The 17310-nt window shown below is 39.4% G+C and overlaps 1 protein-coding gene across 5 annotated transcripts in view; it reads left to right on the forward strand.

The window, feature by feature from the left end:
- Positions 1–17310, forward strand: part of LOC124168024 (nuclear receptor coactivator 2-like) — a 304024-nt gene that overhangs the window by 255665 nt on the left and 31049 nt on the right. For 3 of the 5 annotated variants that reach the window (XM_046546108.1, XM_046546110.1, XM_046546112.1), the window contains 8 exons: positions 98–516; positions 1322–1486; positions 3366–3710; positions 5210–5424; positions 6900–7062; positions 8597–8755; positions 10121–10466; positions 14998–15528. In XM_046546108.1, coding sequence (XP_046402064.1) covers positions 98–516; positions 1322–1486; positions 3366–3710; positions 5210–5424; positions 6900–7062; positions 8597–8755; positions 10121–10466; positions 14998–15528 — 2343 coding nt within the window. The remainder of the gene's footprint in view (positions 1–97; positions 517–1321; positions 1487–3365; positions 3711–5209; positions 5425–6899; positions 7063–8596; positions 8756–10120; positions 10467–14997; positions 15529–17310) is intronic. The other 2 variants (XM_046546109.1, XM_046546111.1) reach the window with 2 other exon arrangements.

The raw sequence follows: 17310 nt of genomic DNA on the forward strand, positions 1-17310 counted from the left end.
CCGCAACTATTAATTATAACTTAAACTGTCTACATAATTTCCAGGATGTCAGACATAGTTCAGTCATTTTATGGTCAACTTTTTCTTACTCTTTCAGATACCTCAGCCATTTCGGACATTTTGGGGGCAATTGATAGCATGGGAGGTGGTTCCCTTGGGTCTGGACCACTGACTCCCTCCTCCACGGCCACCTCTTCCTCCATGTCTCACTCGTCGTCTGTCTCGTCGTCGACTTCTGGCTCAGTGTCCTCGTCCACGTCCTCGGGGGCCATCTCTTCCTCATCCCAGATAGGCCCCTCGACTCCCAGACCCCCCACGTCTTCGCCTGCCTCTTCGGTGGGGCCGTCGTCATCTCTGTCGGCTGCGGCCGTCTCGTCGTATCAAGACATGAACGAGAAGATGGCTATTAATGCCATACAGAAGTCGTTGATGCAGTGTGAATCCGCTGTCAAGGCACCAAGTTCACCGGCAGCATCAATGGCATCGACACCACCTGCTTACGGTTCATCTCAAGTGGTGAGAAGTGATCTTTTGCCTATTCTTTTTGCCATTGTTTTTCCTCTCTTTCCTGTGATGACATAGGTTGGATTTAGAGAATTGAGAGAACTTTAAAGAAATTAGGGAATTCAAAATCAGCCATTGACCTGGAAAAGCAAAAGGCTATAAAAAATTACTATTGTCTGTGGCTTTCGTCAATAATTGTCATATTGTAAAAGTCAGCTATCACCTTACTGCCTTTACCCTTTTAATGCCAGCCCATTTTGGGTGGGATGTGCAAAGACTGCTAAAGCTATTTTCTGGAATTTGCAACATTCCAGATTTTAAATTATTTCAGCTACTTAATTTTATTGTTCATGGTGAAACCATCTTAGTAAGCAGTAGAGATAAAGCACATGTGTATAAATGAGATGGCAGCCGTTGAAAAGGCCACAATCACGAAATAAAAAAAGTCAAATAAGCTGATAAGTCCTGTGGCAGTTTTTGCACTACCAGTGATGGCCGATATATCGGTAGGAAAAGGGTAAAGGCCATTTTATATGGGACACATAATTGCACAATCTACTTATGTACAAAATTGCAGTGTAAATTGCATTGTGTAAAGCGGTGAATTGCTAGAATGCATGGATGTGAGATGGCAAAATAGCCCGTTTTAACTGTGTCCGTGCATTGGCACAATTGCATGCTGAAATGCAAAATTAATGCTGTTCATGCGCAATAATGTACCCTACATATAATAGCCTTTGCTCAAAAGAAGTTCTGGCAATCACAGAATCTTGTTGTTGACTTCTGATCTCAAACTTCATTTTCTCTCTTAACTCAGCAGGGTGGTTTCCCTCAGCCCAATCCTCCAATGTACTCGCAGCAGAGACCACCTCGCTTTGCCACAAGCCTTCAGCAACAACAGCAGCAGCAAGTGCTCGGAGGCAAGGGGCAAATTGGCAAACTGAGGGGTAATGCACCCCAATACGGGATTGCACCAAATCAGGTCAGTTCTTTTATCATGATTTCCTTTGACAGGCATTAGATCGTCTCAGAAATTCATCTAGGATAATGATTTACAGTACACTCCCGATTATCTGGTCTAATGATGGGGAGAGACAGCATGAATAATTGGAAAACCAAATCGAATAACCAAAACTTTCACTTAAATGTCTTGCAATGTTCATTATTTACGTGCACTGTGAGGCTTGGAAAACAGGAATACGGTGCACCCGCGAATGCAGTTAGGGTCCGATCGCTTCCGTTTTATGAAGGGGTTGCCATCCACCACACACCAAGCGGTCTATGCCTTATTCCCTCTCTGTCCGGGGACATAGAATTTGCAACAATCCTGAAGACCTCCAAAAGTTCCTCTCCAAACTTCACACCTCTCTTCTTCACCATGGCTACCCCGAAAAACTTTTGATAAATAAAATTAGAAAAAAGCTGCGTATTTCCAATAAACCTTGCACAGACAAATATTGCTCATTATCTCTCCTCACCACCTACTTTCCTAGTGCTCACGTTCTACAGAACATGTTGAAGGACTTGTACCCCTAAATTGGCCTATTTTGCCTACCAAATTTCCTTTCAGTTCTGCCAGTCAGTTCTCATTGTAAATAATAAGCCCAGTGTATCCTCGCATTAAAGCAGTAATTCCTATGATTTTGCATCCGATTTTATTTTTTTATAATGCAGAAAATACTGAGCGAGAGTGAAAATCTTGCACGAACAATCCGCAACACGGATATACTGCAGCCGGATAATCGGGAGTCTGGTGTATTTGTTTCTAAATTAGAAGAATACCTGCTCAGAAGATGGTAGATCAGGTTTTGAATCCAGGACTTGTTAAATTGTTTTGTTACCACAAAATCCTTACTTTGATATTCATATCTTTGAACTTTGGAACCTGACCACCTGCTTCATCCATTGGTTTTGCATTACTATTTATTTCTCAGAGTCTTTTACAATTAGAATGCGTACCAAATAAAAAAAAAAATTTTATTCAACATGAAGCAATTTCACGTGGTTAAACCTCAAAAACCATCCATTTCATTAGGATGCATAGTCAAATATGCAAACCGTATTTACCCAAGAAAGCTGCGCACCTTTTTTCCGTAAATGCCGGAGAAAAAATGGGAGTTTGCGGATTACACGAATCCTCCAAATTTTAATGTAAATCGCGTTCCCTTTTCCCCCAAATTCTTATTGTTTATTTCTTCAGAGTTTAGTGTTGAAACTAGGAAACCTTTGCAGGAATTTATTACATTTCCAACGTTAATTGACCTTAATAATCATGGTAACGTAAATTTATCGATTTAGCAACGAATCACGATTTCCTGTATTAGTCCGCACCCAAAAAGCATTAGGAAGTTTTTTTCCCCTTGCGAGCCGGCCCAAAAATGGGGGTGTGCAGGATACACGAGGGTGCTGCTTACACGAGTAAAAATGGTGAATGACACAAAGCATGGTAAAATAAATAGCAAAATTATGGCTTATTGCAATGCATTATTTCTGATTTTTTTTAACCTTCTTAGTGCTATCCTTCTTCCTAGGGTACTGGCAAGAAATGCGTATTTTTAGTAAAAGCGAAGTATTTTAAAAAATGTAGCAAGTATGAAAGAAAACAATACATAAACTATTTTATAATAACAGTGACAGTCTCCTACCTAACTCTGAGGAAGGTGGATGTACACCACCGAAAATTTAGTTCAGTGAGTGTTTTTTTTAATCTTTTTGTGTCCTATGTTTCTGCCCAACCTGGGATATTTTTATGTTATTTTATAATAAAATATATAATATTAATAAATTAACAGCTATTTATTTTATCTGTATAATATTTTTTCATCATTTTTACTTGAGCTTATTATGAATTCCCTTTGAAGGTTGCTGATGGGCGTCATGGGGGGTTGTCTCCGTCTCTGGTCCAGCGTCGTCAAATGATGCTCAACCAGCAGGCGCAGAAGCAGAGACTGCTCCATCAGCAGCAACAACAGCAGCTGCTCATCCCGTCGGGGGCTGCGGCCGCAGCCGCTGCCGTTGCAGCAGCGGCAGCAGCCTCTGCAAATCAGCAAGGCGGTGGTGGCGGGGGAAATGTGTCTGGTATGATGGGTGGTGTGGGAACTGGGGGAGTGGACCCTGGTGCCCTCACTTCCCAGGCAGCGGCTGCCCTGCAAACCATGGACAGTCTGCTCAACAGCTCGGTGGCACCCCCAAACGTTTCACTGCAGGTGAGCACTGTATTAATAATAATAATAATAATAATGTCATCTTTATTACAAGCAAATTTGGGATTAGATAGTCCTTTCTTATGGTTCACCAATTTGACAATCACATACAGTGATACCTTGAGATATGAGATTAATTCATTCTGTAACCTTGCTCGCATGTCAATTTGCTCATATCTCTAAGCAATTTTGCCCCGTTGAAATTAACTGACATGCCATTAATGATTTCCATCCCCAAAAATGCTACCCCAATTGTTTTTTTTAATGTGTTTTTTAATAAGAAAAATGTATTTATAAAGACAAATATTGTAATAAAACAAAATAAAAGAGAATTTAAAGGAAAATACTGGTTTTCAAAATTGTATTTGTACTTTGGTCCCTTAAATGCAACTTATACCCAACTTAAATGCTACCGTATACTAAATTTTAGCCTATGCTTTTTTATTCACTGGTCTTTGCCTTTATTGCCGTGTACAGGGGTGCAGTCTGCTGTTCCTGGTATCTCAAATTTTGCATCTATTTCTAATCGAAACTTCGCTAGCTTGACGGCATGTATCTCAAATTTCTCATATGTCAGGGCATTTGTATCTCAAGGTGCCAATGTGCCAATTCACGCCCTGAATGGTGATAAATCCACCCTGGCGGGATTCGAACTTGCAACCTATAAGTTGGCAGTTGGGGATATTACCCCGGCACCACCGTGGTAGGCAAAAAATTTCCTCTGGACCAGGAATAGTACCACGAATCATAGGCCTTCCTGGCCACTGTGCAGACCACTATGCTATTCAGGTTCCTATAAATTTGATTCCACTCAGTATCGAACTGAGGACCTTCTGCATGCAAAGCTGATGTGATAACCACTACACCATGAAAACACTTACTTAATTCAGAATGATTAATAATTTTATTCACAACGTAAACAATATCGCAATTTTATGGGATTTGTTTAATGATAAATGAACACTAAATGTTCCAATTATGAGTTTTCTTAAAATTCACAATACAATTGTTTGCAATGCAACAAGGAAAAAAGGTGATTGCATGCAAAGAATGCATATCTCTAAATATTCTTGTATTCTGGAAAAAGTCATTTTTTATAAGGGATTCCTTCAAAAGCTTTTCTTAAATCTTTTTTCTCGAGTAGTCTTTGTGCAGGTGTCAATGTATTTTGCATGCAATTAAAATGGCAATGAAAGTGGGTAGTATTTTATATAGTCCAACTCTCAAATCAGCATGCGAAGCTCTAATGATTATGTATTTATCTCCTGTTGAAATATCGACAGCTACGGACCCAGACTCGCCTGAGAACTCATCTATATGATAATTCAGTGGAAAAAGTCTTATCATATATCAGGATAAGGTAGAGCCTTCCCTGACCTTAGATACAGGAAACTTAAGTCTTTAAAATTTGCTATTATGCTTGAGTTGTATAGTTTTTTCGACACCATGATCTCTGATTTTCGAATGGAGTGTCTAAAATGTTGTTTCATCTCTTGTTGCAGCGTTCCACTAGTGTTCCAGATTCGCAGCTTTCGCCTGGCTACGGCCCGGCCTCAGGGATGTTGGGCAGTCCTTTGGGAAGTGGCACAGGCCCTCAGATCTCACCGGGAAGCGTGCAGCAACAGAGGATGAATCAGCAGCAATCACAACAGCCTCCGTACTCTCCTCATGCGCAGCTTCCCTCTCCATTGGGCCAGCAAGGCTTCTCACCTGCTGGGTAAGGATGGCATTCATTCCATCTCCTCCCGTTTCTTTCTTTATTTATTTATTTAATAGTCTCCTCACATTTCATGGGAAAAGAACTTTTTATACGAGGTATACAAATTATATTTAGCCCAAATAATGAAGCCAAACTTTTTTTTGCCACACCACTGAAGACGGTGCTAGTTGGCCTTTACATTGGGATTTTCATAACATTAAACAATTAAACGTGCATGAACCTCCATACCCTTGATAGGGACAACCTACCCAGGTGGGACTCGAACTCCCAACTTTCGGCTTGTCTGGCGAGGACTTTACGTCGGCACCACTGAGGCCGGCAAATGTCCCCGGGTAGGCTTGAACCGCTAACCTTTCAGTTAACTGCGGAGCATGCTATGCGATTGTACCATGGATATGATAAAATGTCTTATATTTAAAAATATCTCTTGCAATGCACTAATAACTCTTAATAACATGATAGTCTGAACAGAATTCCGTGAATCACAAGATTTACCGTTGACTTAAAATTAACTTCACAAATCAATGCTCTGATGCATCTTAAACTAAATTCGATTCATGTACATTCTCATTTACTTTGACGAGGTATATTTATGAGCTTTTAAATCTCAAATCAATTCAAAACTATTTTTAATCAATGAAAAACTTTGTAAGTACACCAAAAAGATGAAAAATGTGGTTTAATGGCCAATAGTGTTGTTGGGTATGAGCGGTTATGGTGGGTTTGTTGTTGAAATCCTGGGCTGAGAGGCATGGAGTAGCATGAATTAGTCTTAAGTTGACTTTATATCTACTACTTGACTTAATTACACAGTTTACCTTGCAGAATTTTTCCTTAAAATTCCTACACGCAACTTCCTTGCCATTGATATAAAGTCAGGGAAATTAAATATACCAGAAATCAGGGATAAGTCTGGAAAAAGGGTATTTATATATTTCTACTGTCATGTATGTGAAGAATGACATTGTTAATTTTGATGTTAACAGTGCATTCCACTCACTCCACACAAGGATAAAAAAATGATATCGTTTACAGTTATGTACTTACAAGAGTAGCTAAAATGGGACCCGAAGAAATGGGCTTAAAATTGTTCAATAAATTACCACTTTTTATAAAAGAAATTTAAAAAATTAATGCTTTTAAGTCGTAACTGAATATGTACTTACGAAATTATCTGTTCTATTCCATAAAAGAATAGGAAAGATACAGAAAAGGACCTCAATAACACTGCCTGTGAAAGCATTTCATTGTGAATAATATATGTATACATCTTTGTTATAATGTAACGTGCCCTATATTTTTTCATATTAATGTATCAGATCTCTGGACAGATGTAGAAGAAAAAAATGGCATTCAGCAGTCCTCTTCTGTGCAAAGTAATGGATCAGAAGTGCTCACCCCCTGTGAATATATCCATTTATTTCTCCTTGACTTCTTTTTCTCACGTTTGTGTTTGTTTCAATTACTTGCAGGTCCGGTATGGGTGGTTTTGGTCAGGGCCAGGGGAACAGTGGTCCCCAGGCGAGGTTATCACCCCACCAGTCTCAAGGTTCAAATAATATCAGTGGAGGAGGGGGAGGCAGTGGGGGACTGCCCTCCTTCCAACAGTCACAACTCTCCCCACGCATTCCTCAGGTAAGGCCTTGGTCTCAATTTAATAATTGTTATACTATTAATTCATCGTTGTTACGCAGACACGCGAATATTAAAAAAGAGGTTCCTCAAGTCGGCCTATAAATGTGTTGTCACCCAATGTGCATTTGAATGGGTTGCAAAAGTCACCACTTGCATCGCTCACGGACTAAGTGATCCGAGTTTCCTGGGGAAATAAGGTATAATTTATTTATTTAGTTTTTATTTATTTCACACACCACCGAAAACAGCACTGTTCGGCCTTTACATCGGGGTTGATAACATTTAACAATCACAAACATCCACGCCCTGGATAAGGGTAACTTACCCAGGCTGGACTCGAACCCGCGACCTTCAGTTTGGCAGGCGAGGACTTTAACCCGAGCCACCGAGGCCGGCATAATGATGGGTGTCGACCAAAATTTACATTAATGATCATTTTATTTATCAAATTCACAACTCTTCAATGCAATTCCTTGAATTTGCAATGGCCTTACTGCAAAGTATTGGGAAAAAGTAGATCGTATTGCACGCATCACCGTTCAGCGGACATTTTTAAAAGCTGATTAAAATGCGACCAGAGTGGCAACAGGTATTAATGTTCTGTGGGATAGAATTGGGTCTTCTCTATGCAGTCCCCTTGCACAGACATTTAATGATGCATGTTGTGGCGATAAATTGCATGAATACCGGAAAACATAAGCACTGAATATGAGTAATAAAAGAGCTTATTGAAATTTAGAAATTTGAAAATTCTGAACCCGACAACATCATCATTACTTGTCAGCAGTCCAAAGATGGAGACCATTGTCAATCATCAAATTCACAGTATTTCCCAACAGGCATGATAATGAATACTTTGAAATGCAAAATTATTTCAATCAGTTTTTTTGTTTGTTGTGGAATTTTGTCATTGATAACTACATGATAATATACCAGGGGTGGATTACGTTCATGTTTCCTACTTTACAGGTAGCCCTAAGGGTAAGCAATACCTTTCCTCTGAACTAATTTCAAGGGTTCTCTTATGGTAAATTAAAAGCAAAATAATGCTTATGCCACATGCTTAAGCATACTGAAGTGATGAAATATAAAATTGCATTGGAAAATGTTGGTAGAGATAACAATTCTCCCTTTTCTCTTCAATTAACTCTGGCATGCTTCCAACTCCTAATCCACCAGTGTAGTGAACATCAGTGAAAAAGATGCCTATCAAAAATGAAAACTTTTTTTCCAGGCATGCGAATTACTAGACTAGAAATTCTAACTAAAATCAGACAGTTGAAAAGGGTTTGTTTCTTCTCAGCATAAAGCCTTGATCATGGAACTTCCTCATTTACGAAACTTTGGAGGTCCGCTGAAAGTTTCATATGTGAGGTTTTACTACTGTATTACTCTTTTGATTAGCATTTTTCACATATTTACTGAGTATGCAGGAGGGTTAGTGTCTGAGAGTTTTTGCTGTTTTTTTAATTAATGTAATAGTTTGTTAAACTTTTAATGTAATGGTCTTTTAAATTTCTTGTGTTCTCTGTAGCTTCAGGGAGGTTATAACTCTGGGATGGGTTCATCTGGAGGAGGAGGCTCTGGTGGAGGGAGTGGTGGTGGTGCTGGCGTTGTCGGCTGGACGCAAGCTCAGGTGGCGCGGCTCAGCTTGCAACAGCAGCAGAATCCCATGCTCAATGCTCAACTCACGGTAAGAACGTCAGAGATGAAACAAATTGAGAGTGTATGATGAAGGTGTGGACCTTTCCTGCCGTATACCTAATCTTCAGAAAGACTTCTCAGGATTCCAACTGGGTGACTGGCTTTGTGATTGTAGACGTGTTGAAGGGGCTTCTCCTCTCTAACATCAGGGCTAGAGATATTGTGCAATTTCCTTGGTCAGTGACGTAGCCAGAGGAAGGGTCTGGGGGGTCCGGACCCCCCCCCAAAATATAAAAACACAATCATTTTTATTCATAAAAGAAAACGAAATATTGAAAAATCATGAATTTAAAAAATATTTCTTTAACAAATGAAGTTTTTTTCGATTATGTAAATTGTTAAAATTAGTTTAAAACCCATTACTTAGTACCCTGTTTTTCAAAAATTTCCCCCCCTGGTTTTGGACCCCCCTCGAACGAAATTCCTGGCTGCGCCACTGTCCTTGGTGATTATATTCCATTGGTGCAGGAAGTCAGGTGCCCTGTAATTGGTCAACTTATTGATGAGAGAGAGAAAGGCAACCAACCAATCGTGGGACTCGTGACCTCCCATACCGATGGTATATCATCGCCAGTGGAAAATGCACAATATCACCAGCCAAGTTAACAGAGAGTGAGTGTCCCTTTTGAAACATTGGCAGTCATGGAGCCGGACGCCCAGTTAGAATCCCAAGACGCTTTTTTGCATTGAGAGCATACCTCATTCAGTGCCCATCCTACTTGCCACCTGGAGGACTTCCTTTGTATTTAAAGGTTTACTTGCAATGAAATTAATTTGTAAACATTTCAATTTCACCTAATTCTGATAATGATACTTGCATTTTCATAACAAGACCTGTATGTGAATTATTTTTATAAGTTCATGTTATTGTATCTCTGAAATATTTTTATCCATTAAAATTCACTAAGTCCTCCACGTACAAACATTCAATTTACAAACTTTCAAAAATACAAGCATTCAAAAAATTCAAATTTTCCTCATTTGAGGTTAGCTGATGAAATGTGGTGTGGCGTAGAGGAACTCGCCCTTTGGGTACTGTTTAAACAAAGTACATATCAATTTAACTGTTTTAAAGTCAGGAGCTGTTCAGCATTACACCTGTTTTTCCTTCCCGCGAGCAGCAAAATTCTTTAGATTCCAACAGCTTTGATACTGTCGTGAGGTAATGCAAAATTGTAATGCAGTGTTACTCTCTGTAGGATAACTGCACTTTTGGATTCCTTGCTTAAGTTTTTTGAACTTGGGAACAAATTCAACCTACGGAGAAGGTCTCATATTGCATCGTGTTGAGGACTTACTGGGTGTGTGTTTCATATCTTAATACTGTTTCCCTTTCTCCCGGTGTGACCATCAGGGTAACTATGGCGGTGGAGGCGGAGGAGGGGTCGGAGGTGGCAGCCGAGGTGGTGGCTACCTTCAGCAACGGCAGCAGCAACAGGGCGGAGGTCGAGCCCTGTCGTCGGGCGGCGGGGCGGGAAGTCAGGCTCAGCAGAGGGGCCAGCAGCAGCAGCAGCAGCAGCAACAACAGCAGCAGCAGCAACACGCGTCGTACCTCATCGAGGGGTTCCCGGGATCTGTCTCGCCCCCCAACAACTCCCTCGCCTACCAAACTCAGCAGCAGCAGTTCCAGCAACAGCAGCAGCAGATGCGCTTGCAGAGAGCGATCAGTGCGCCCGGAGTGCCCAACTCCTCTTCCCAGGGTGAGTCCTCCGTCACCTCTTGCCATTCCCTCGGGGAGAGTTGTCGGATGTGCCGATGGCCAATTATTTCCCCGCCTTTAAGTGAGCGATTGTCTGATTTGTGATTTTTTTTTCCCACGACCCATTCTTCGCGAGTGTTAAAAAGTTTTACTTTCCATTTCAGTTTTCACTCACTGCCTGTTTTCATCCATCCATTAATTTTTTTTCATTATATATATATGTACCTGTTTTAACACACTGCTTTTCTACTTCCTACCCACAAAAAAAAACATCTTTCCTTGGAGTGCTGACGGTTTTTTTTTGTTATTTTTATTTACACATCCTTCAAAACTCAATAACGCTTGTGTTGAATCAGCTATTGCAGCTGTGCCTGCAATCATGTCCTTGATTTCCTTTGCTGTATGATTCAAGGTAGCCTGGCAGTGGTGATCCCTCCTTCCCGGGCTAATATTTTTTTGCACGAGAAATCAAGCATGCATTCACAACAGGGAACACAAAGAAATTTTCTCTTAGTTTGGCCGTCAAATGCCATACAGTCCGATTTCCTGACTGAGACGAATGGTTTTTTTGTTTGCCAATCTTGTATAGAGAATGGTTTTTTGTGACAAACATGGCTTTATTCCATAACGCGGAGTTGTTTTATGAGCTTTCCTCATCTCTCTTTCATGTTTATTTGGCTTCCTATTTAACCATTTTTCTTTATTTTCTTTTGTGAGTAATGCGCGCTGAAAATATTTTGTCAACACAAGTGTTTTTTAATTCTGTACACCAGCGATAGCTGCCTAACCCATTATTCTTTTCCTAGCAGTTTGAAATAGCCCATGCAACCTGAGCACCTTCATTTTTTCATTTGTGTTGTTATTTTTATTTTCTAGGATTCACCCTTTTTGTTTTGAATATCTGTTTGAAATCTATGTTGATGCTGTTTTATTTTTTAATTAAACATCGCTTTTCCTTGATTAGATGCCATCCCAGTGTTAAGAGATGGAAATTATTTTTATGAAACAGGCGTAATTGGAAGGATAATGCTGATTTACTTAACCATGTTTTACAGTGCAGTGTATAAGTCACTTTCCTGGTTATCACAGGTGGCAGTGATCATAGGTAGGAATTCATGCCGAAGGAAATATGCGATGAGCATCATTGGAATCTGAGGCTTTGGAGTCCGTGACAATATTTTGCAACCAGTGTGAGTGACACACACTCCACGGATGGTTTCATATGGAGTGGTGATGTGACATTTGCAAAAGAATCCTTTTTTTTGTAAGATAAAGCATGGTTTGTAACTTCTCTTGCGTGTGTATTAATTTTTTCATCTGATGCTAATGTTAACGTCTATCTGTAAGACTAAAAAATATATATATATATTTTTCTCTTTACCAGTTTGTGCACTCAAAAAGTAGTTACTTTTCCATAGAGTGGCTGTTTTGTTCCAATCTTTTTTTTGTAGTGATTCATTAGCAGCTGAGAGATCTTTACTTGTATATTATTATCATGATTATATTATTATTATAATTTTGGTTTCTTCAGTGGTGGATTTTGCGAGGCTCAGGAGTAACTAAAGTTGGGAATCCAGTGTGCTTCCTTGGCCTCCTCTTGCACGGAAAAAAACATTTATTGCACTGTAATGCAGTTGAGTTTTTATTTGAATCTTTTCATGGATTTTATTGTTAGTGAGGCCTACTTAGACTGTAAAAGTTTGTGAAGAGCCACTAGTTTGGAGAGTCCAACTTTCAGAGATGAGATAAAAATTTTTCATGTTTTTTGCCTGAATAATTTCTCTAGTACTACCATGTGTACAGTAATTTTTTCGTACTAGAAGGCTGTGTTTTTTTAATAGTTGATAAAAACTTCACTTAATTCTTGCATGAAGTACATTAGATGAATATTTTTATGCAATTTTGTTGGTAATGAAATTTTGAACCTAAGTATGCTACCTTTGCACCCCCTAAGATTTTTATTCCTCAACGTCCTGTTACCTTAAAACCTTTTGGAATCCTGGCTATCCTGTTTCACTTGAGGTACCCTTCACCCATTATTTACATTGGTGTTTTGGTTTTAAGGATTGCAATAGAGCGTCCTTAATCGGACATAGTATCTCGAACCCATCCTAAAAGAACCTAGATTATGTTCAAAATGTGACTGCAAGAAATTTCTTATCTCATTAACTGCAGTGAAACTTTATTGGCATGTTCCTTGATAGTGTAATCCCCCTGTTTATGACTACCAATTTGAAATCCCCTTTGAATTCGTAACCCCTGGAAACCGTGCAATCAACAGTTTTTCATCAGCATGTCTAGTGCAATTCCTCCTTCACCGCCACCACCCTTATACTCTGTGAGCTATAAAAGTAAAAAAGCTTACAGACATAATTTTTATTGCCTAGCACGATTTTTTTCCTTGTGTATGTGGTTTCGTGGAAAGAAACTACATTGCCTGCCTGAAAGAAGTTACCATAGGGTGACTCGCAATCAAAATCGGTTGTGTTATGTCACATGGGGAACGCAAAATGCATTCTGTATGAAATGAATCCCTGCATCTCCCCTTCAGATAGGTTAGCCTTTGTAAGTTGCTCTTTTATTGTGGTCATTAGTTAAAAGGAAAATATATTTATGATATATATTATGCCCTTCACTATATTCTGCACAGATTTCCCTTCTCACCTAATGTAATGTATTGTATAGTTGTATGGAAAAATGTGATTGCAGTTGATTTTGGTATGCTACTAAGGAAATTGTATTGCATACTATATATTCTGGAATTTGATTCACGTAGAAGTTAATTTCTCCTAATTCTGAGAAATTCATATATTTTAAGTAAGAGTTGCATTTTTCATTTTTATTGCTTTTTTAAGGAGTATCCTATGGTCCTGTTTTAAAAGAGTAAATTTTTTGTGGGTCATTTCTTCGGTAATACAATTTTTTAGTAAGTTCCGACTTGGTGCAAAAAAATAATGCTGTAGCCTATGTTTAAAGTCTTGTATATTATGGTCAAATGTTTGAAGTTGGTGCAGTATAGAACTCTTTCATGTATTTTTTAACAATGGACCCCATCTGCAAGAATCTTATTTTGAAGTTAGACAGTACGTTTTAGTGTTAAGTCATGATTCTCTTGTTAAGTTAGGACTTAGCCATGTTTGAGGTCATTCTGATGGAGTAGTGTGTATGTTCAATTGCTAATTCTAATGCTATCCCCATAAAGAGTGTGTGAAAGTACGTTGTTGAAAGAACATGCTAATAAGGTTTCATTGAATGGTTTTTGGTGATTTGATCTTTTTTCCCATTAATGCTGTCTTTTACATCTGTAACTATCAAAATTGGCTTGTCAATTCGACTAAATTCTTTTCAAAATGCTTACTGATGAGAGCTTCTGTAAAATAGCCAATCATCAAAATATTAACGTGTGTCTATTAATTGTAAAAAAGAATCTTTAATCATTTACTCATGGTAAATTATTTTGGTCCCTGATTGAAGAATATATATATTGTGTGTGTTTCTGGACAGGGGTCACATGAAGTTTCTTGTGTTGCATACAGTTGGCTAAATATTGTTCATAACTTTTATATTTCAATTGCAGAAGGTCATAAACTATGGCCTTTATGCATGTTGTTCGCCAAGTTACTACCAAAATGCCAGTGTGTATATGCTTATCCTGTCTCATCATGCTTTCCTCTCCCCTTTTTGAAACCTCTATCCAGAAAAATAACCTAAAGATAATTAATCTTCCTAGAAAAACCTCTCCCCTACTTGAAATAGACATCATTCTATAATTCTCAAGAGAATGGGGTCATTCATCAGAATGAAAAGCTCTTTGCTGTTATCAAATCCAGTTGATGGATGCGAGTAGAAGGATTTTTTCGGATTAATATTAAATTTAGGGCTGATTTAAAAAAGTAAATGGATTGAGTTCATTGCAGCTAATGGCATCTTCAGTCATGATCATATCCCCAAGCGATGGGAAATTGAAGAAAAGTCCTCATATATTTGATTTTATGTTATGTGATGAATTGTTTAATTCTTCATTAAAATTTAGTGTGTTGTTGTCATGATGATCACCTATTGGGCTATTTTGCTGAGTCAATGTTTAAGTGGTTGAAACGTTTCCTGACCAATCCTGGTCAAGGGAATCTATTATTAATCTAAAGACCCAAGTCGTTCATTTCTTCTGTCGAAGAGTTAGTCAGTCTTTTGTAGTTTTATAGGCATAAACTGAAATGGATGACCCCATTCAAACCATCTTGAGGACATACATTTGTGTCTTTCATTCTGCAGCCATCCCATCACTCCTTTCATTGGTCCTTATCCTCTCTCAAAAAAACCCACCCTCTTGATTCTTTTTCATCCACCCGTTGTTTTGTTTTTACCAACAAATTATTCCCTACAGCGCAAGGTATATAAACTTTGAACGAAAAAAAGAAAAAAAAAGAGAGTTGATGCAGGTTTTTTTGTGTCCAAAATGATGGAGAGGGATTATATATAAAGGATGAGAGAAAAGAATCTACTTACACTTTTGTGGCATCTCCCCGTTGCAGGTGGAGTAAATTCCCCCCGGGGGCCTTTTGGGGCGACCAAGGAACGCTCCTCTCTCCTCCTCTCCCCGCCCCCACATCCCCCTCCTCCCTCCGGACACCTCCCGCCCCTCTACCACCCCCACCCCCCGCCACCCCACTACCTCCAGGGGGGGGACTCTCGGTGCGGGGGGCAAATGTTCCACCCGGCCCACCACCCGCACCCGATGTCCCCGCATGTCAATCACATGCACCACCACCCCCAGCAACCCCCACCTCCCACGCACCCTCACCATCTCGGGGGGGGCGGCGCCCCCCACAATGCCTTCCACCACCACCAGCCGCATCACCACCAACCGCCGCACCCCCATCACCAGCCGGCGCCTCCCTATCCGCCCGCCCCACCGCAACCGATTGCCCCCCACACCCCTACCTCACCCCTACCACCCCATCACGACCCCAACTTTTGTATGGGTCGACACGTTTCTCAATTATATGGTGGCATTGGCGGGTGCGAGAGGACTCGACCCGGGCCGGCCAATCAGCAGCCAGGTGGTAAGTCACGCGATGACCACCACTCGGACTGTGTCCTGGTCACCCCTTGATTAAAACAAAATAAGATGGAAAAAAAATAACGAAAGACAAAAAAAAAAAGTGACAAAAAACCCTTCCCCGCCATGTTGTCCTCACTGTCCCTTCCTTTCCTTCCTCGTTCACCTCGTGTCTACAATATCTCAATTCTTCTTTTGTTGTACGTCTGTCTCTTTGCCTCTGAATGCCTTGTTTGCTTTGTGCTTGTTCCCTCTATGGTGACGATTGCTGGCTTCTGCTCATACAGTTTCTGCTATCTAAGTCCACGCAGGAGCTGTGTGTGTAGCGAGTGTTTGCATGTCTTGGATTTGTGATTGAGACGTTCTGTGGACATTAGTCTTGGCTCAGTGCTGCAGCAGTAATTTTTAAATACCCAAAAATTCATGTTTCTTGAAGTTAAACAATGTTTATTTTAAAATGGTGGTATTCAATGGAGTTTAAGAAGTTTGAAATCCCTCATGCTAAACTTAGCCTTGTATTGATCCTTTCACTTTGCTAAGATACGTACCTAGGTTATTAAATATAAGTGAGGTTTTGTAGCTTGCATTTCCTTACTGTATGCCACTCAAGAGTAACTTATCAGGTATATCAGCAGCCTCAAATGTAAAGGTTGAGGATTGCTCAGTTATCTTCGGTTTAGTGTTTAATGTTTACTCTCCTGAGGAATTGTTGCTATTAGTTGGTCAGCAGCTCATTTTAGCTGTGGTATAAACTACTAATTTGTTTTGCATAATAAGTATGGTAATCTATTTTGCTAGTCTTACTAATTAGGATTGTCCTTGTCAGAAGCCAGCGAAGCAAACAAGGCATAGAAATGTCAACCCTCTTTAATTAACTTCCCATCTCCTTGGCCTGGCTTGATCATGCTCGCCTAAAGGAATTTTTTTCCAAATGCTTGAACCTTTAAACAAACGTAAAAAAAAAACTTTCTCTTTGCTGCTTTGCTACTGCTTCCATTGTTTTGGTAGCTTTCTGCTTGTTTGTCTCCTCTCTCCTGTCTTCACTCTTGTGTGTGAGAATTTATTTATAATTTTTCTTGTTACTGATCTTTGTTGTGGCCCTATTCAATTATGCTTTTGGTTGATTGGGAGTTTCATGTGATTTTGGTGTTCATGTGGACTGGCTGGTTAATTTTTTTTTTTTCAAATAAAAAGGAAAGTGTATTATTGCTGTGATTTGTCATAGAACGTTCAGACATCTCTTTAATCCCATAAAGAGAATATGGTGGCTGATTGTGTTGTAGGTAGCACAAGGCAAGAAAGCTTTTAAAAGTTTTTATTTTTGCCTAACTAGTATTCAGACTGCATGCGCTTGAGTTTTTTTCATGGTGTGTTCTAGTAAAGCCTGCTGGGAACAATGTAAATAATTTACTAATAACTTGTTAATGTGCTTTATGCTTTCTTTCTAGCATTATTTTTTAAAGTATGAGTGTATGATTTTGTTGCTTTGAAAACTTTGCATGATAGAAGTATTGAACTAATGCTTTTAGTGTAATTAAATTATTATGTGCTGGTAAGGTTGGGAAAATTACATGAGTAATTGTGTGCCTGTCAGCTGTTTTCATTTAACTGGATTGTAACTCAAGTAGTGTATGTATCTCATTAATTATTTTTATTTGAGTACCTGAATAACGTCTGATGTGGTCTTAAAATTGTTGCATGTATTTCAGTTCAGTTATACCTATATTGGTTTAAGCAGACCTCTTTCTAGTTAGTATGTTAACTTCTCTCAGTATTTTGATTGGTT

The sequence above is a fragment of the Ischnura elegans genome, chromosome 11 (assembly GCF_921293095.1).
Source record: "Ischnura elegans chromosome 11, ioIscEleg1.1, whole genome shotgun sequence".
Lineage (NCBI taxonomy): Eukaryota > Metazoa > Arthropoda > Insecta > Odonata > Coenagrionidae > Ischnura > Ischnura elegans.